Genomic DNA, 20800 nt, shown 5'->3' on the forward strand with positions numbered 1-20800 from the left:
TCAACGGGAGGAAAGAATTTAGCAGCATGTAGACACAAATACTTGCTGCCGTGCCAAAGCCACCCAAATACGGATGCTTCAGATCATAGATTGGAAATGGAAGGCACCTTAGCCGTCCCTTCTTTCTTCTCTGAGAACTTGAGAGCTCCCCAAAAGACTGATGTTACTGAGTCCCTAGAATTTGGCTCCGAGAAATGGGATGGGAGCCTGGACTTCAGGTACAAATCACGAACTTCATACTTCACTCAAGTACTATTATTCATTTGCATTTTTATGTGACTTATTAAACTTGCTCATCTGTTTTATGTCTTTCCAGGGTGATGGAAAGAGATGGGGAGGGTGGGCTCAGTGCCCTCCCATGATGTCTACACAGTGCTCTGAACAGGGGATCAAAAATGCCAATTCCAACCAAACATCCTGAGTGAGCCTTCATCTGCACTTTAGATTGCTATGGAAAAGAGGCATCAAATGTCTAGCACAATTTTAGTAAAATGAATTTATTCAAAGAGAATTACAAAATTTTACTTCGTCTTGTAAAAAGCACCACAAAAAACTAGGCAGATAAAAAGGTCACAGGTTTAAAAAGTAACATATATACAAAAGACTGTTGCAAATAACATTAAATACACATACTGAGTACAAATAAAATTTTAAGTTAAGACAGAAAGTGAAGAGAAAAGGGAATTACATCAACAGAAGTTGGAAATTCAAAAATGTAAAGAAGCCTTTTAACGGATTTTTCATTAAGGGCATTAATATTCAAGTTTCTGATTTTTTTTGCATCTTCAAATGGAAGTCTTTTGTCTTTATCCCATTAACTCTTAAATCTGTGGCACCTTAACCACTTGGAATGCTAGAGATTTACAAATGAAGGGTCTAATTAGTGAATTTTTTTAAAAATCCTGATCACTCAAGTCAGTGAAGATGAAAATTAAGTTGATTTAATTTATGTGCCATCCACACAGAGTCAGGCACTGGATTTCCACATTGCCTTCAACCTCAACATGGACCCTAATCTAATGGCCAGACCCAGCCATCCCAAGAAACATAAAGGCTTGGGAAGTGGAAAACTTGAGAAAGCAGTGGTTTGAGCTTGAAAGTGCAGAAAGAAACTCCCTGACCTCCCCACTCCCTCACACCCTCCCAAAAGAGATTATAAATTAAGTTACTAAATAAGCCATAACTAGATCTTTCAAAAGAATTGTAAAGTTTCAAAAACAAGCACGTTGAAAATAAGAGTTTTGCTAAGACCATGACCCAGAACACTGAGTTAGCAGAGAGTCCAAAATCCAGTCACCTAATTTGCCTCAGAAGAAAGCTCATTATTGGGCACAAAGAGCCGGGTATTCTCTATTTGAGACAATGGATTTGTGTGCACACACTCTGTACTATTTAAGGCACACTTGGAAGCTTTAGTCTAAGCTTCTAATTTGGTCTTGAAACTTAATAAACACACACACACAAAATTGCACCCATGTGTCTGTTCCCACATATCCAAAAGGGAGTTTCCAAACTGGCCTGATCAGGTCACACTTCCTGTATTTGGTTCCCATGAGAGCTTCATGCTCAAAAGGGACTTCTCATCTGGTGGACAAACAACATCTACCTTCATGGGACCCGAGAGTTATGTTGCAATACAAAATAACATGACTCATATACAAGAAATAAGGGCCGGGGTAGTTCTGATCCCGAGGGGCCACCTGTGAGAATTGTGGTGACAAACCAGGCTTCTGGGAGGGAAAGGCAGCACTGCGCCCAAGGAGAAAACCAGTGTGAGATAGGGACGAAGACCATGACTGGGTGGGCACAGCCATCGACAAGCAAGTCACTCCAGGATCCACTGTCCCTTTTTCACAGAGAAATGCCAAGGCTTAAGGCGCCAGGGAGGAGCGAGTCGTCAGCGGAGCTCATCCTAGCATTGACCCACAGGCCACAACTTAATCTACAGGAATGAATAAGAGAAGTCTGTCTTTCTATTCAAGACTTACATATTAGTAGAAAAGCACTGCAGCAAGCAGTATGGTACAGGAAACTGCGAAGGTGCCAGGCCATCTCACCAGGACACAGCTCCTCTCTTTCCTAGCACAATGCAATCTTCCAATGAAAGTGAGTGACTCATAACTTCAGCCTGTGGATCTCGTATCCATGTTCGCAAGGAGGAAAGTTACCCCAGAATGACCTGGGGAGGATACAAGTCCATAAGAGGGCAATGCCCTGCCAACCCTGAGCAGGATCACAATGAGTGGAAGTCACTACAATGCCAGCGTAAACCCGGCAAGCCCTCCTCCTGAAGTCCTCTCTCTCTCACACACCCAGACCCAGACCCAGGCCCTTCAGGAGCCTGACAGGCCAGCATGTTCATGCAAACCCATACAGTACCTTTTCTACTGATCAGGGTGGTCAGAGTGTACTCGGCCCCCTATTCTGTAGGGCTAGAAACAGCATACACAGAAACAGTATTTGTACCATTTGCCACAGCCAGGGCGTAAAAGTCAGAGTCAGGCTGGGCTGAAGATTGCCTCCACCATGTCCTGGGCATGCAGCCCTGGGTAAAGAGCTTCAGTTCTTCAGGCTCTAGGCAGCACCCTAAGACCACAGGCAGGCCTACACCTGCTTTGGTAGAGGGAGTTTCCTTCTCTGGGATTTCCCTCTAAAGGTGACAGCTAAGCTTCCTTGTTACAGTTTGTCCTAAGCAAATGCTACTGCATTCCAGCGGCTCTCAATACAGACAATTTAATTAGGCAGGCACTCAAAAAAGGGAGCCAACAATGGCCACGTGGCAGCCCTTTACCTCTGTGTGCCTGGGAGCCTAACAATGCCAAATCTACTGTTAGCGTGTTACAATATTCAGCCTTGCAGATAATGGAGGGAGCTCCCAAGAGAGGAGGTGGCAAATGTCTCTTCTTGCCCACCAGGTGATGGGTTCTCATCTCACAAGCCGACAGTAACAAGGCGGCAGTAGCTTCCTACTTGTGAAGACACCCAAAGTCTATTCTGGACTACAGGCTCTCACTGTTTGAAGCCATACAGACAAAGCCAGGGGGTTACAGCGGGCTAGCCAAAGACCTCCAAGGTGGGGATGAGTTATTGGAGAAGAATGATTATTTTGCTTCATGGCTGAGCTACAATCACACCTAGATATGATACTAAATGAGAAAAGCAAGACTCCTGTATCTGAAAAGTTCGACACTTTTTCCCTTTTAAATATGTTACATAATATTATTCAATAAGGTAAAATGCAGTCACTCAATGTTTAGGTTAGTTTTTTCTTCTTTTAAATCTCCTCCAAAATTTCAAATAAGCAAATTAATTCAAGACGAGCAAGGGTCAATCAGATGAATATTTCATCCCACTTACACAAACAGAAGGTGCCATGTGAAAGCCAACACAGTCAAAGGGGTCTTGTCATAACATCACATAAAGGTTCATCCCTTGATGGACAATGGGTTTTAAAGAAAAAAATAGCAACAAGAAATTTCATTAAGGCACACACTTTAGCAGTAGTTGGAAAAAAGGCAACCTGGACAGAGCTGTGATGAAGGTGCTGGCTTAACAAGGTGCTCCCTCATGCTTCCCCCTAAGCCCCCCACAAGGGAGTAAACAGAGAGCTAGTCTAAGCAGAGCCCATCCCATTTCATAAGCGCTCTCCACTTGTTTTGGTCATCCTCTGCTCCCTGCCTTCTTCATCTTTCTCCTAACCATTCAGTGGCTGGGTGAGAGTGGTTCCTGCGACTTGAGGCTTCCTTGTCTGGGGCTTCCGATCATTTTCAAGCTTCAGTAAACCAACATCAATTAGGAATACAATGCTCGCCAAAAATCCAAATACCTAGAAAGTAAAAAGAGAAAGCTAATTCAAATCCACACACAGGCATCAATGATGACTTCGAATTAACTTGAATTTGACAATGTCGATCTAACAACGATAGCATGTTCACAACACTCTTCACAAATATGATCTCCTGTAACCTCCACAACAACCCTGGGAGATGGGGGCCATTATTATCCTCTTTTCACAGGTGAGGAAGTTAAGTGACATGCCCAGGGCCACAGGGCTAGGAAAACCCAAGTCTCTGTGTTGGGCATCCTGCCCACTGCACTACTGAGCTGCCAAAGCACCACAACAACTCATCGGTTTTTGTTTACTCGCTTCTGTAAACCAAATGCCAAACCCTTTTCATTCCTGTTGAAAACCATCCAGCCACTGGCAGGGGTACCCACACAGGGCTCCTGAGGAGACAGAGCTGAGCAGCGAACAGAACCTGAGGATGGATCTCTGGGGTCTCCAATGGGTTATGCCTGACAATGAAAAAATGTCTGCTAGTCCTGGAGAGGACTTCACCTTTAAGCCGGTCTTCACCCTTTTAATCTCATGAGCCCCTCTGGCAGCAGGGGGAAACCGATGGGCCCATCTCAGAAGGAGGTTTTCAAGTAATTGAAGGAAATGCTAAATCCCACACACAGACACACACACGCACACAGTGATTCAGAGCTCGTTCTCCCTCTACCATGATACAAAGACACCAACTCGCTGGGGCTCCAGGGGGAACCTTCTCCAAGTGCTCAATTCTCCCAAATCCAGTTATTCATAAGCCCAGCATTTTCCAGTTTCCCTGTTGCCATTGATCTTGAGGTGAAAGGCAATAAAAGAAGAACAGAAGGATGGCAGACAATAGAATCAACCTCTTTGTTCCATGAGAAATTACAAAAAATCAAAATGTGTTTTCTTGGGAAAATGTGAATAAAACCAGAAGATCTTTTCCATAATAACCTTTAACAACAACTTGGAATTCACTCAGATAAGACTAAGTGAGAGCACCAATAATTTAGTGTCATTTCTGTGCCTAATATTCTAAGTAATAAGAGAAAATCCAAAGAGGACAAAAACTAAGAAGCATTTTATACAGAGCAGTGTTCATGGGAAACAGAAAAACAGCCATTGGGCACAGGGCTGACAAAGGTCTGTGTGGCCAGATGTCTGTAGTCAATGACGAGATGACCTGAATTCTCACCATTGTCATGAAAGTAAGATAACCGTACCCTGCCATATCTCTGCCCAAAACTGTCTCCCAAAACAGATAAAATAAAGCAACACCCTCCCCCTGGCAGCCCTTCTGTACCCAGTAAGTACCCAGTTATTCAACAACTACCCACTGCGCTGGGCTGGGAACATCAAGACAGAACAAGACCTTGAAAGGTCAGGGCAGAGGGAGAGCCATCCCTTCTCCTCAGAGTGAAAGGATGGAAGAAGTCTGAAGAAGTTTTGGGAGGAGGCACAGTTGAGAGCACTCTTTTCAACAGATCAGGAAGGCAGAGTTTTCTGCTAAGAGGGAGAGAAGGGGAAGCTGGGAGTTTGAAGAGAGCAGAGAATGTAAGAGTGGCCATGGATAATGGAGCAGCAAATCACTGAGAGGGGAAAAGTGGGTGGCCACTAAAAAGGGAGGGCCCACTGAAGGCAAGGACCCCATCAGCAGCAACACCTAGGAACAGGGGCAGAGAAGGTAAAGGGAGTGGGGGTGCCCTGGGGGATGGGAGGAGCCAGGCAGCAACAGCAGCACAATAAAGATGAAAAGGGATTTACTGCCAGCGCCTCAAACAGTCCCCCCCACTGCTCCCAAAACCAAAGGAAGCAGACAACAGTGAAATCCATGTCAACAGCATCGTCCACAGTATATCCCCAAGTCCTAGGACTCTGACGATCACACAGTCCAGGAGAGGAAGGCAAAGGGCTGATGGCCCTGTCAGGCTTTGGCTGGACTGTTTAAAAAGCTGACTGTAGGGATTCATGTTAGATAAAGGAACTTCTCAAGGAGACCAAAAAATGGAAATAAGTTCATTAGGAAAAGAAGACAAGGGAGAAAATATATGGACTTACAATTGCAGCCGTTTCTGGCGAGGTCCGGTCACTGGTGCAAGCAAAGGTTATCGAGGCTATCAGAAACATCACCCCAGTTACCGCAGTGATGTAGACATCCTAGGGCCACAGCCAAAGGGAAAGAAACCAAGGTGAACATTTGGGAAAGCCAAGTTCAGCATTTGTCTTTAACAAGAAACAAACCCCACAAAGTGATGAAGGGGAAGGATCTGATCTCCAGCCTTCCCACAGCTTTATTCAACTTTTAGACCAGGTTTATTCAACAGAGACTAGTCCTCTTGCCAGGCTTCTCCCCAGGTATTCAGCTCATGCCTGGAAGCCGAAGCAGATCAACTCCTGCTGAGCTACAGGCAAAGGGGCACCACCACAAGCCCGGGGTTCCCAGCACTTTGTGTTAAAGCTTCCTTACAAGGTGGATTTCTCTTTTAAAAAATTATTTTTATTCGAAATTTAATAGGGACGGCTAGGTGGTGCAGTGAGTAAAGTGCCGGCCCTGGAGTCAGGAGGACCCAAGTTTGGTTCCAGCCTCAGACACTTAACACATTAAAAAAAAAAAAAAACACTAGCCATGTAACCTTGGGCACTTAACCCCAATTGCCCTCCAAAAGGCAAAAAAAAAAAAATTAATAAATACCAACCATATGGGCATTTCCATAGATGAAGCAGGGCAGAAAACGATGGCACAGGAATCCACAATACACACAACCAGCTTTCCCCCCCACCCCCACCCATAATACAACGTGTGACTTCCAGAGCCCTCAGGAGGCCTACATTGACACAGTGATAAGCAACCCATTTTCTGAGTCACTTAGATTATACTGGTTCAACTATAGCATGTCCCTACAATGAAATCTCCTTGAAAGGAAAAACAAAAGGGGTGTGTGTATGTGTGTAAGTAAGGGGGGTGGGGGTGGGGAAGCATCACTGAAAAATAATACACTGGATTTCCAGCCCAAGGATTTGAGTTCCAACCCAGGTTCTAATTAGAATTAAAACCACGATTCACTTTGTGGTCTCCAGTTTCTTGTTCTGTAAAATGAGAGGGTTACAAGATTCCATTAAAAAGATCTTTCCTTTTTCATTTTTATTCTAAGCTCTTACTCTCCATCATTTCTACTGTTTTCTTAATAAAGAAGCAGTTATTAACTGTGTTGAGGTTTACTTTTTAATCAAGCCTCCACTCCCACTAACGGAGTCTGCTGCCTCCACACAGCTTAGGCAATTCCAGACTGCCTACGGTAGGTCATTTGCCTGCCCACCTAGAGTATGGTTTTAAATATGCTTCTCTCTCACTATATAATAAAAACGACTTTTTCCTTTTAATAATGCTTTGTCATTTTGCAAAGTAACTACCTAAGGGCATAATATCTGAAACACACAATCAGCTCAAGAGGAAATTCAATCTCACATTCCATCTCCCTTCAAAGAAGCCGATCTGGGGGCACAGCCTACAAAAATGCCTCAGTTTCCCTTCGAGGTCTCAGTCAGGCTGAAGCTCTAAGTCTTCAGCCATGGGACACTGGCTTTTCTCCTTTGTTGTTTTAGTCCCTGGCGGTAACATTCAGGATCTACTAAGACAGAATCCCTCTTCAAGCATATTCAGAGAGCTGCATCTCTAAGAGGGAAGTCTTATCAGAGAAACTGAAAACAGGGCATAGCCAAGATTTTTTCTTACTGAAAGACCACCATTTTTATCTAGGCTGTCTTTTCCAGAATAGTACATATTCTAGACTGATGCTGTAACATTTAGGGCAAAGGATGCCAAAGGATCAAAATCCCAAAGGCTGACAGACCACAATTATTTAGACAATTTCAAACATCCCAATTGACTGACTCTTAGAGAGGTGAAAATGTCAAGACAACAGGTTTAAGGAAGGTTCCTTTTGAGGGGCTGTCCTTAAAATGGCAGCCACATAGAGAATAGAGCCAGAGTGCCACAGGGCTCACAAACCCCCCCTAAAAATACCAAAATACCAAAGGCCACAATTCTAATTTCCTTCTGAATGTGATGCATGCAAATACCAAAATATTAAAAAATACACTCTCAGTATAATGCTTCCTTCCTCATCTTAAACCCTCCACTGCCCTCACAGTGTATCTTCTTTCCATCATTCATCCCACATGGCAGAGGGAAAGGCTGGGAAGAGACAAACATGTAAAAACATCTCTACTGACAGCCCAGCTCCCACTAAAAACCCATTATTAATCAAACAAGGAAGGCCCACTAATTAGGGGGCCATTTGTACTGGGTTCCCCCAGTGCTGGGTGGGGAGGTGGTACAGGAGCTCTCACCGACTTCTTCACTTTGTTCTGATCCACTTTGTCATACAAACTGGTAAAGTAAACAATGACCACCAGCAGACTCAGGAGGAAGGCACTGCAGCTGATGAACTCGAAGAAGTAAAGGCCTCCACACTGTGTGCAGCGGGACACGACCTCCTCACAGATGAAGGCCACCAGAGACAGCACCTGCGGCAAAGGGTGAGACAGAGACAATGAAAAGACCAGAGATGGAGAGACAGCCAAGGAGTGGGAGCCAAGAGGGCGCCATGTCCAAAAGACAGACTGAGAAGGGCTTCATGAGGCAAAAAAGCACCAGCCAAATCCAGGCACGGTGCTGAAAGCAGAGGCTGTCACACTGTGGTCACCACGAGAAGATGAGCCCAGGTCACATTCAACTGGCCCCTGCAAAGGCACTGCCGGAAAAGGCCATCTGCCCTACTCCACTGCTCCTACAAGCAATCCTGAAAGCCCAGGTTCTGCCAAAACAAAAGAACACATCTCTGGGAAAAAAACAGAGTTGGGACTTCTAAGGGCCCTGGCAAGCTAAGTGAGCAAGCATTGATCAAGTGCCTACTATGTGCCAGAGTTAGTGCCAAACGATGGGGTGCAAAGAAAGATCCCGGCCTGAGGAGTTCACAATCCTCAGCTCCCATTTAATGTACAAAATACACAGGATGCAAAAACTATGTGTCCTTTGGATGAATTCAGCAAAAAACAGCAGCGCAGGATATGGTGAATAGGAAACCCCAGAAAACAAACAAAAAAGCCACCTGCTTCTGGGGTCCTCCCTCTTTGTAAATGTTTTATTGAAGCTTCTTTCTTTTTTTTTTCCCCGTCATGGCTATTTCCCCATACTCCCACCAGGTCTCCTACCCTGCTCCACAGAAGGCTCAGTAACACACCATCTGATCTGGGCCACACCCTGATGCATCATAGAACATCCGCCCACCCCTCAACCCTCTCCTTGCTTCCCCATCAATTCTCTTAAGTCATAACTGCAGTTTTGTGAATGTGCTGGCAGTGACCGTCTCAAAAATCTGACTAATATACTAAAACCCTAAGCATCTACTATTTCAGATTCTTTTATCTGCAGCTAGAAGTTTCTCTTCCCTATTTCACTGTAAAATTAAAAAAACATTTCTATTATGATCATTATTCAATTTTTGCATACAATGAAACTTATTTTTCCCCTCCTGCTCAGTCTCTTGTCCTTGACCAAGAGAAAACCCTTTCTATCTTACATCACACTCATTATGAATGATGTAGTCCAAAAGAAAAATATTGGCTGTGTTCCTACTCAAGTGCAAATCAAATATTTCTGAGCCTACTACTGGGGACTGCAAAACCAAAACATAAAATGAAAACTCCTATTCTTCCCCTCAAATGATCTCCCTTGGGAGGGCCCAAAAGGTCGTAAAACATATGTGGATGAGTCATGACCAAGAAATGTCAAGAAAGACCAGGAGGCGCAGAAAAGGCTTTGAAGGAGACTAGACACTATGAGGGAGAAGGGAGAAAGGAAGGCATTGCCACAGAGGGGCCCCAAAGGCTGGACAAGGAATGCTGTACAGAGGAGGCAGCAAAGGAGGTCGGTCACTTTAATTGGAAAACAGGTTAAGGAGAGAAAACGTAATCACTGGATTCCCTGAAAATCAGTATTTTTTTTAAAAAAAGTCTGGACACTAGACTTCAGGAAATCATAAATGAAAAGTGCCCAGGGAAAAGTGAAGAGAGAAAGAAGCTACTGATTACCACCTAAAAGAAACCTCCAAAGGAAGTCTCAGGAACATCACAGCCAAATCCAGGACTTTTTGGCCAAAAGAAAAAAATACTGAAAAAATACACAAGAAACCACTTGTTGGATGACGTAAAGACCAGGTAGCTTCTGCTACAAATGGGAGATCTTGAGATTCAATATCCCAAAAAACAAGACACATAAATTACAATCGAGAATAACAATCTGCAAAGCTGAGTGCAATCCTACAGTACAGTCCTTGGAGGATTTCTGATGACTAGGAACTTTGAAATACAAGCATAACAGCCAAGAGAAACCTAGAAAGGTAAACTGATTTGGGCAATTCAAAGGGCTTGTATTGCATGATAGCTAGGTTCTAACATTCTAAAACATCCCCTTTGAAGGGCATAGAGTCAAATAAGAAAAACAGATCTTCTTTGGGGATGGATTGGTCCTGTTCTGAGGACTTAAGAGGGACAAGAGAGAGTAAAGGAACATAGGAGTGTAGAAAGAAATGAGGGAGTAGAACATGCTGTTTCTCATCACTGAAGTTCATGGGAAGAGGATGCAAACACAGAGGTGAGGTGGGGGGAATGTGCAAAGGAGGGATAATCACCTACATGTACACAAAGTTTGGTGTGGGGATACACTGAACTCAACAAGGGAATAAGCTGGGTTGGGGAAGGAGTAAGAGGGGGAAAATACTAAGGCAGAAATAGTTCCAAGCAAAACAAACTTCATGATCCTCAAAGAGAGGGATTAAAAGAGGAAAAAAGAACAATACAGAACTAGAATCTAATCCATCAGCTGAAGAATGGCTGAACAAAGCGTGTTAGGTGAATCTAATAGATTAATGAGCCACAAAAGATCATTTCAGAGAATCCTGGGTAGTAGGAATTGATACAGAGTGAACTGAGCAGAACCCAGAGAAAAACTCAAGGTCACACAGCTAGTTATGTGTCTTCAAGGCCAGTGAGCCACCATGCTGCCAGAACTGTTGGCAACCAATGAGATTCCGGGGAGGGGGTGTAGAGAGGTTTGGACCTGGATAAATGGAAGCACATTAGCACCCTCAACAGAAAGGGATCCATGCTCTGGATGTATTAAGTCTGAGATGTCTACATCTCAAATGCAGAAGACATGTGGCCTAGCCAGCAGGACTGTAGTTAAGGAGCAAAGATGTAAGAAAGAATTTTCTGATCCTGCAGCTCCTAGTGGCTCCCCACCAAATTACCTTGTGTAAATGTATCTGCAAACATGTTATCTCTCCCCTCCCCCAAAAGAATTATGCTCCTTGAGTCCAGAGACTGCTTAATTTTTAATTTAAGAAATACTTGGTTGGTATGTAGACTTGGGAGTCATCTGCATAGAGATCACCAAGGGAGAAGTAGCCAAGACCCAGGTGCCCTTAACTGCCAAAGTGGAGAACTTGGAAAGGTGCTTCCACTCTGTAAGGCGGTACACTTCAGCACGGTTCTGAGCTCCACAGTTAGGGGCAGAATATACATGTCAGGGCCACCAGGTTCTCTGCCTGCCCCACTAGTGGGTCCCCAGACTCCACATTTTTATCCCTCCTCTTCCACACCTCTTTACAACTCATTTTTTCCACCACCTTTCCAAGAAACACACAACAATGGGTATATTTAGAAAATAGCTGGGTTAGCATCAGCCATTTTGAGCTTATTGAAGACAATTAAATGTTTGAAAAGAACTGAATGGAACTGAAGGGGAGCTAGGAAAGTAGGCATCCTTCCCCCTCCCCCTGAATCTTATCAAACAAAAGGAAGAGAGGCTAAAAATGATCTAAAAAGAGAGATGGAAGGGAAAGGGCCAAACCCAGTCATATTCATGTATAAGGTGAAGGTGAATAGAGAGTGACAAGGAGCCAACAGAAAACAGTATCCTAGAACCGGAAACTCAAAGGACTGGTGACAATGCCCTTTAGAAGGCCCCAGGGTGGTACAGTTGGGCTGAAGGAGAAAAACCAGAGAACCAAACAGATTTGATAGCAACTCTGAGTTTTTGCTTGGCCTCAGGGCAGCAGGGTGTTGAAAATACAATTTCTGGAGAATTAGGTTGGGAAGGGTGGGTCTTAGGCTCTAATAACTAGAGAATTCTCTAAGTAAAACTTCTCTACAGTTGAAGAAGCCTGAACTAGTGCCTAGAATTTTGCATGTGCATATATAAGAATTTTCTAATTTACAATGGGTTACCTTCCAAATGTTGATCCCTAACACAAGCTATTTGAAACTGGTTAACATTTTTTTTTTAAACCATAGAAATAATGTTACAGATGGCAATTTCCAAGTTAGTTCATAAACATCTATTTAATTCAGACTTTGAAAATTGTTTTCATCAATAGGACTACTCCCAACAAATGTAAATTACAACTCTTATCTTATTCAATGGCTAAAAAGTCCATCAGGTGGTGACCAGCCACTTGGTCTGGTGACACATAAGACAAGGTAGGTGGGTTGGTCCTCACATGAGTGTGCTGCTGGTCAGATCTGGAAGGGGTTCCAGTCTGAGCTGGAAATTGCCAGCTGTCTTCCCCTGAGATCCTGTGAGGACCCAGAGTCCTGCCCATGACAGACGGGCTGCACCCAAGATGGCTTCAGTGGAGGACTGCCCATTGACTAGGAAATAGCTAAACAAACCGTGATTTACAACATAATGTAATAATACCATGCTGTAAGAATACAGAGAAGTGTAGAAAGACTTACATGAACTGGTACAGAGTAGAGCCATCTGAACCAAGAAAAAAACAAACACAATGACTTTACAATATAAAAAAATAAACACCATGGAAACAACAACAAAACAATTGAAAGTGAAGACCATGAAAGCACAATGGCCAAGCTCAGCCCCAAAGAACCCAGATGTGGAAACCCCTCCCCCTCCTTCTTTGCAGAGGCAGGGGAACCCTGGGCAGAACATCCCTTGACGGGCCTCAGACTTTGTGATAGGTTGGTTTCGCAAGGGCTTTCTTTTTCTTCCTCTTTATAAAGGAAGGTTGTCTGGAAGGGAGCAGGGGAACAAAAAGATAAGAAAAAGAAAAAAGAGAAGTCAGAGATCAAAAAGGACTTGCTTAGAGGAAAGGCCATGGTATTTACCAAGAATGGAGGTCATCGATGACCCTCAAGAGAACAACGGCGATAAACTCACCCTGGCCAGCCTTGTGCTCCCTGGCATCAAGAGCTAATATTATTCAATCAAATTATCTGGCTTCTCCACAGACAACTTACAGCATGACTTACTGTAATTACCTGGGAATACAGTGAAATAATGAGGAAAACTTCAGAGATTTTAGAGATGACTTCCTCCCATCCTTATTTAAGGGAACAGAAGCCTATAGAACACTCCCCCACATCCCCTCACCCCCACTGTCTTCCTCTTCATTTCCTGTGAGATTTTTATTTTTAAATTTGGTTAAATTATAATGATCAAGTCTGAAGGTAGAGAAGAGCTGAAGATGTCAGTGCCCCTCTCCCTGTCACTGAAGAGAGGGAAATAATAAGGCTGGAATACTGCATAGACTTGGTCTGGGTGTTAGGTGGCTTTGGTGAGCTTCTTTCCTACATTTTAAGTCTTGTTATTGGGGGGGGGGGGCAGTGGCGGCGGCTAGGTGGCACAATGAATAGAGCGCCGGCCCTGGGGTTCAGGTTCTCTGCCTGCCCCACTAGTGGGTCCCCAGACTCCACATTTTTATCCCTCCTCTTCCACCACACCCCTTTACAACTCATTTTTTCCACCACCTTTCCAAGAAACACACAACAGTGGGTATATTCAGAAAATAGCTGGGTTAGCATCAGCCATTTTGAGCTTATTGAAGACAATTAAAGGAGGGACCTGAGTTCAGATCCAGCCTCAGATACTTCACACACACACACACACACACACACACACACACACACACACAAACTAGCTGTGTGACCGTGGGCAAGTCACTTAACCCCAATTGCCTTCCAAATTAAAAAAAGTCTTGTTACAAAGGATGATTCACCGCAATAAGGAAGAGAGATATAGGCAGAAATGACAAGAATGAGACAGAAAAATAAAGTTGAAATTCCTTATCAATTTTATCAATACTTTTAAATAAAATATTATAAAAGACTAGAACACATGTTCCAAATCGCTTAATATCGGGGACAGGACAGCAGTCTTAAGAGTCAGGATGATCTGGGTTCAAATCCTGCCTTTCCTTACTTGCCTTGTGACCCTGGGCAGTCACTACAATAGCGTCCACCTCACAGTGTTGCTGTGAGCATCAAATGATAGACTATATAAAACTATTAAGTGCTTCATAAACGTGAATAGTTTATTACTTTTATTTGTGAGGTCCTAGTTCTAAAATTAGTTTTTGGGTTTTTTTTTTAAGCTAGAAAGGATCTTAGAAATTATCTCTTTCAGTCTCTACTTTACAAATGAGTAAACTGAGGTCAAGAAAAGTAGCAATGTTGCCCAAAGTTCCCCAATCTAATCCTTCCAGCACTAGGAAGACCTGAGTTCAAATATGACCTCAGACACTAGCTATATGACCCTGGGCAAGTCATTTAACCTCCATTTGCCTTAATACACTGGAGAAGAAAATGGCAGAGCACTCCAGTACCTTTGTCAAGAAAACCACATGGAGAGTACTGTCATGGCACGGTCACAGGGTGTCAAAGAGTCGGACACAACTGAACAACCACAAAGCAGCAGGCCCTGTGCTAAGCACTCTCTTAAGAGAAAGGAGAGTCCAAACTAGAAGCCAGAGCTCCTTCTGAGACAATGCTTGTTCTACCACACTGTTCCAACTCTGTAAAAAAACATTCAATTCCAAATGTCTGTTGCAAGCCTCTATTTACAAGGGACTAATATGACACAATCTCTGCTTATCCAGTGGGAGGAAGGGGCATGCACCCAAATGACTCAGACCCAAGGCGCAGGGCAAAGCACTGGAAGAAACTGGAAACCACATGCCAATGGCAGAGAGACAAGAAGGGAGACAGAAACTAAGTTGGGTCTTTAAGGAAACAACTTTTCACAGCTGGAGACGGGAACCTATTCCAAGCACAGAGAAAAGGGGCCAGGTAGGGAGACAGACAAGATTGGTTATTAAGTGTGAGCTCCAGGCCAAGCACCACAAGGCAAAGAAAGGTACACACAGTCCTTGACCCGGATATGTGCAAAGTAGATAGCAGCTAGGTGGTCCCAGAGAGGAAGGAGAGGGGTCCTAGGAAAGGTCTCTTGGAGGTGAGAAAGAAGGGAGCCAAGCCTTCAAGGAAATAAGAAAAATAAAGATTTGACTGGGAGGGGTCCAGAGCAATCTCAGCCTAGAGGAACACACAGTAGGGCCATAAAGCTGGTTTCTAGAGTTCATGGAAAGGCAGGAAGGAACCACATTAGGGAGAGCTTTAAATGCCACACCAAGGAGTCTCCATTTGATCCTGGAGGTAACAGGGGTCACTGGACCTCAATGAGCAGGGGTGCAGTATGGTCAGAGCCTGACTGCCGAGTGATCTTGATAGAAATGGAGAGATCCTATTTCAGACCTGCCTAGTGGGACATGCCATGGGCCATCCAGTCTGAAATGAAGGTGTCATCTGTACAGAGGGAATGGAATCCTGATGCCAGGATGGTGCTGCAAGAACAGCCAACAGTCCAGTTTGCTGGAACCTAGAATACCTAAGGGAAGCAGCTTGCAACCAGACCGTATCAGGAACCGAATGCCAGGATCTGGAGCTTGTACTGTGTTCTGCCAGCAATCAGAAGAGCCCAGACCTAGTAAATGAAAGACAACTACAGCCCAAGCTTCGGAAAACTGCCCTAGCTATAGTGTGAAGGGGGGATCAGAGCACCAGGCGAGAGGTGACTAAAAGGGGATGGCTATCAAGTCTAGGTGAAGACAGAAAAGAGGACCTAGAGGTGGGTGCAGGGACAGAGGAAAGGATGGAAGTGCTTACTAGTGAACAAAGGACAAGGCAACTGGGGGAGGGGAAGGAAAGCTGGTGATCCTCTTCTAACTTGCATTTCTAAAACTATGAGCCATGAAGTAAAAAATAAAATGGGTTATTATCCCCAAGAAGACGGGTTGGATATAATATGGGCTCCATCCCCAATGACCATGCTGACCATCACTCCTCAAGAATCCTTTGCTCTGGTGATTCGCATAGGGCACTAATATTCAACACAGCACTTTCCATTAGTGCGAGCACATTCGCAAGTTCAAATGGTGGCAGCAGTTCAAATACAGCAGCTACTTAATATTAAGCCATGCCTAAAAACTCTAATTTACTTGCTTCTTGCCATGAAAGAACAGCAGCATTGCTTCTCAGTTAATAAAGTGACATCACTGGGGAATCCTAAAGCAAACGGCTTAACTGGACAGTGACCACAATGATGGTGCTGTCCAAACAAGAGGACACTTAACTGGTACCATAATCACAATGTCGAGTCTGCTGACAAGTGTATTCTAACTATCTTGAGTCACTGTACTATAAGTCATTTACTAGCTTATACAAATCAAACTGCAAACCTGAACATAAGAACCCTCTCTCCTCAAACAAAATAAAATCCAAAAACTCTTTTTTTTTAAAATTCCATATACACGTGTACATCTCTGGGACAGACCAGTTGCCTGAAACTTACCTGAATGTTTACTCTGGGAAATCAAGTTCTTGTCCTTGCCTACATCTGGAAGCTATGAGGAAAAAGCGATCGCAGGTGACATCCTTTTTGTTAAGTCATTTTACAGTTGTGTCTGACTTTTTGCAACCTTATCTGGGGTTTTCTTGGCAGAAATACTGTTGTGGCTTGCCATTTTCTTCTCCAGCCCATTTTATAAATGAGGAAACTGAGGCAAACTGGGTTGTGATTTGCCAAGTCACACAGCAAGTAAGTGTCTGAGGCTGGATTTGACCTCAGGTCTTCCTGACTCTGTGCACTGCACCACACAGCTGCAGGTGGCATGAGGCACCATATTTAGTGGAAAGAGCTGGGGACCAAGAGTCAGGAGAACAAGGCTCCAGGCCTGGTGTGACCTGTCACTTTCTTTTTTCTTTTCTTTTTGCTTTTTGGAAGGCAACTGGGGTTAAGCGACTTGCCCAAGGTCACACGGCTAGTTTTTGTGTGTAAGTGTCTGAAGTCGGATTTGAACTCAGGTTCTCCTGACTCCAGTGCCGGTGCTCTATTCACTTCGACTCCTAGCAGCCCCTGACCTGTCACTTTCTAACTAGCTTTAGAATCATCACACTCCAAACTCTTCTTTCCCTTTTCCTGACTTGGTTTCAAACCTTTAGATATCTGTGTCTAAATGGACAGTAATAATCATAGTGAGAATTTATATTTTCTTTAAAGTTTGCAGATCACTTTACAAATATGATCTCATCTGACCCTTACCACCTTGGGAGGGAGGTGCTATTATTATTCCCCATGAGCAAACTGAAGCAGACAGAAGTGACTTGACCAGGGTCACAGTTAAACTAAGTGTCTAAGGCTGAATTTGAACTCAGGATTTCTAGACTACAAAGACAACTACATCACATATCTTCCCTGTAGTAATCGCTGACATAGAGAGAGAACCACAGATTTAAAGCTGGTGAGATCCAGAGCTCAAGCCCCGGTAACTTAAATGATGCACCTACGGTCACACAAGTGTTCAGGGAAGCGGCTTTCTCTTTGCAGAAGTACAGGTCTGGAGTGGGTGTAGAATACAGACTATTCTGATAGGACCAGACTGAGGGGACCTGTTGGTACATTTTTGCTAGACTGTTTTCTTCATTTTAAAATTGTTGCTATATGGGGCAGCCAAGTAGCAAAGCGAGTAAGAGCACTGGCTCCAGAGTCGGGATGACCTGGAGATGGAATCCCAGGCTCAGACACTTAGCACCCATCCAGAAATACCTGGCTGTGTAACCTTGAGCAAGTTACTTAACCCCAATTGCTTAGGGGCGGCCAGGTGGCTCAGGGAGTAAGAGCACCGGCTCCAGGATCAAATCCCTGGCTCAGATACTCAGCACCACACCCAGAAATAACTGGCCGTGTAACCTTGAGCAAGTTACTTAACCCCTCGATTGCTTAAAAAAAATAAAATAAAATTGTTGCTATAAGAGATTGCTCAATGGGTAGAGAAGGAATATTTGGTACCGTAATTAAGTTGATAGACAAGGTAACAATTTTTTCAAATGTCAGCAGTAACTGGCAAAGCCCCAAGATTAAAAGGCAGAGCCTTTGTCCTGCACGATGCAGGAAGATCTAAATTCTTCTGATCCACGTGGAGCTGTTTTCTCTGGGTGAGCTTGGGGTGCTACAGATTTGTTAAGTCAGGTATCAGGGCTCTCATTTCCTATCCTTTATAAATGTTATACAACTAAGATTTTCCTAGGATTTCTGACAACACACGATACAATGTAATAAAAATATCAAGGGCAAGGCTGAACCAAGCACAAAATTCCAAGAACAAATGAAAGTGAAACAGACTGTATCACCCCAGCAAGAAGAGCAACTATGTTTCCTACTTTAGAAAAGCGTGAGAAGGGGCGGAGAATTCCAGCCTGGCCCCCTTTTGTCCCAATTTTTCTTAGAGAAGGAAGAATATGTAGACAATTATTTCAAAACATAATGACTATAAACAACAACTGATTATGTTCAATTCCTTTTTTCTTTTTTTTTTTTAAAAGCAATCGGGGTTAAGTAACTTGCTCAAGGTTACACGGCCGGGTGTTTCTGGGTGGGTGCTGAGTGTCTGAGCCCCGATTCGATCCCCAGGTGATCATACCTCGCTGTGCTACCTGGCCGCCCCGTGATTATGGTCAATTCTTATAGAGGATGAACAAATCTCAATAAGAAATAGTTCAGTTCACCAGTTCTGAAGCAATGGGGGGAGGGAGGGCATTTTTAAAAAGAGGACATGAAAGGCAATGAAGCAAGAAAGAAGTTAAACTTGGTTTGAAATAAAGGGTGGCTAGGAGGCACAGTGACCAGAGTCCTGGCCCTGGACTCAGAAGGACCTGAATTCAAATGCAGCCTCAGACACTTTACACTTACCAGCCATGTGACCTTGGGCAAGTCACTTAACCCCAATTGCCCTACCCACCCCCCCCCCCAAAAAACCAAAAAAAAAAAAAAGTAGGTTTTAAATACAGAGGATTTTCCACCCCCTTGTTCAAGCCCCTGGGCTTCAACATCTCCTGCACAGCATTCACAAACTCATGCCCACAATGCTCTCTCCTCACTTCCATCATGTTAATATCTATCCCTGGCCTCTTTCCTGATATATCCACCTCCACATTGCTGGCCCTTCCCTACAAATATACACATGCACACACATCTGGGCACATGCCCTTTCTTATGATTAAAACATAATCTTCTTGAGAAATAATTCAATCTTTGTCTTTATATTCCCAACCCCTTCATTAATTCTTAAGTCTCTGAGGTGGAATTTGAACTCGGATCTCCCAATTCCAAGTGAGAAACCAACTAGCTCTGTTACCCAGGGCAAATGCCTGACTCTGAGCATCAATCTCCTCATTAAGAAATAGGTTTACCTGGACTGCCGACCTCACAGGTGGTTTTAGCTCAAAACTGATGGCGCAGGTTAAATGCAAACTTTAGAGCTTTAAGTAAATGTCAAGCTATCCTTATGAATGTTTACGTAGTTTGAGGTCCAAAGGAATCCAGCTAATAATTTGAAAGATACAAAACCTCGGCAGATTGACAAAACCTGGATCGTGTGGTATCACAACGTTTACAACGAGGTAGATAAAAAGCCTTCACGGGTGCGGGAGGAAACGAGGGCCAGGGAAGGGCACCCGGACCCCAGGAGGGGAGGGGGCTCAACGGCCCGACTCGGCCTTAAGCTGCCACTTCTTGAACACGCCCGACCGGATGTTCAGCTCCCAGGCCCTGACGGTCTGGGGTGGGTGCCCTCTCGCGCCTCCCACCCACGGGAGTGAATGCTCAGCATCCCAAACACGCCGGGGCTGGGGGCGCAAAGCCGCAACAGGGGGCGGAGCGGGCCTGGGGCCGAGCCCACGGGAAGGCGAGGAGCCTGCCCCTTCCGCGGGCCTCTCCCCAGCCCACACTTCCCTCTAGGAGCCGCGAAGGCGGGGAGGAGCCGCGGGGCCACTTCCTCAAAGTCGCCGGTGACCGGTGACCCTCCCTCCGGGCGGGGTGGAAATGGGGGGGGGGAGGGGCTGCGGGGGCGAGGCCGGGGCCGCGGGCCGGAGGGGGGCGCGGAGCGGGGAGATGGGGGGCCGCCTCACCAGCTCGGCCAGCTTGAGCGGGGCCCGGCGCCGGCTGGGCCGGGCCAGGGAGAAGCTGCAGGAGCTGCGCCCGGGGCCGTTCCCGCGGGCCGGGTCGTTCTCCGTGGTCGGGTTGTACACTTCCCCGTTGTCCATGGTCGGTGGCAGGGAGGGCGCGGGCGAGGCCGAGGCGGGACTAGGAGGGGCCCCCGAGCCGGAGCCTCCGAACCAGCAGGAGGAGGAAGAGCAGCAGCTCCGCACCCGGACTCGGCTCACGCCGCCGAAAACTGCCGGAGCTGCACGTCACTGCACGACACGTCCGGGGCTGGGGCAGGAAGCCCCGCCCCTCTGTCCAGGGGCGTGCCTCCCCCCCTCCCCGAGATCTGCAGGCCCCGCCCACTTACGAGACCCCGCTCCTCCCCTCAAGACCCGAGACTCGCTTCTTCATTACTCCAATTGGAGGAACCCGGAGGCCCCGCCCACTGTCCCTGCCCTCGCCTTCCTCAGGAAAGCCACGCCCCCTCCGAGAAGGTCTGAGGTCCCGCCCCTTTGACCCCGCCCAGTTCAAAAGCACTACCCCTTCCCCTATCCCCTGCTCTGCCCAGATCGGAGTCTCCGTCAGCCGCTCTCTTCCCTCCTGCTGAGCGCCGCCATAGCTCCCTTCTCAGCAATGCGTTCCGGGAGGCA

At 45.4% G+C, this 20800-nt stretch overlaps 1 protein-coding gene across 1 annotated transcript; it reads right to left on the reverse strand.

The window, feature by feature from the left end:
- Positions 1–481: 481 nt before the first annotated feature.
- On the reverse strand, positions 482–20432 carry CMTM6 (CKLF like MARVEL transmembrane domain containing 6). Its single transcript, XM_069088576.1, has 4 exons — positions 20135–20432; positions 8165–8341; positions 5873–5971; positions 482–3826 (listed from the first exon to the last, which is right to left on the reverse strand). Exons 1-4 carry the CDS (start codon positions 20267–20269, stop codon positions 3695–3697), a joined length of 543 nt encoding a protein of 180 aa, XP_068944677.1. The 5' UTR covers positions 20270–20432; the 3' UTR covers positions 482–3694.
- Positions 20433–20800: the final 368 nt, after the last annotated feature.

Source organism: Petaurus breviceps, unplaced genomic scaffold (genome assembly GCF_028583685.1).
Source record: "Petaurus breviceps papuanus isolate PSGF00001 unplaced genomic scaffold, PetGlider_PUasm1.0 185, whole genome shotgun sequence".
In the NCBI taxonomy this organism is placed as follows: domain Eukaryota; kingdom Metazoa; phylum Chordata; class Mammalia; order Diprotodontia; family Petauridae; genus Petaurus; species Petaurus breviceps.

Excerpts from the sequence above, each read along its gene's own strand:
- CMTM6 (XM_069088576.1), bottom strand. The coding sequence starts at position 20,269 with ATGGACAACGGGGAAGTGTACAACCCGACCACGGAGAACGACCCGGCC. Across the intron at positions 8,342-20,134 it reads CGCTCAAGCTGGCCGAGCTG|GTGCTGTCTCTGGTGGCCTT; the intron begins GTGAGGCGGCCC and ends CCTTTGCCGCAG. Across the intron at positions 5,972-8,164 it reads AGAACAAAGTGAAGAAGTCG|GATGTCTACATCACTGCGGT; the intron begins GTGAGAGCTCCT and ends CTGTGGCCCTAG.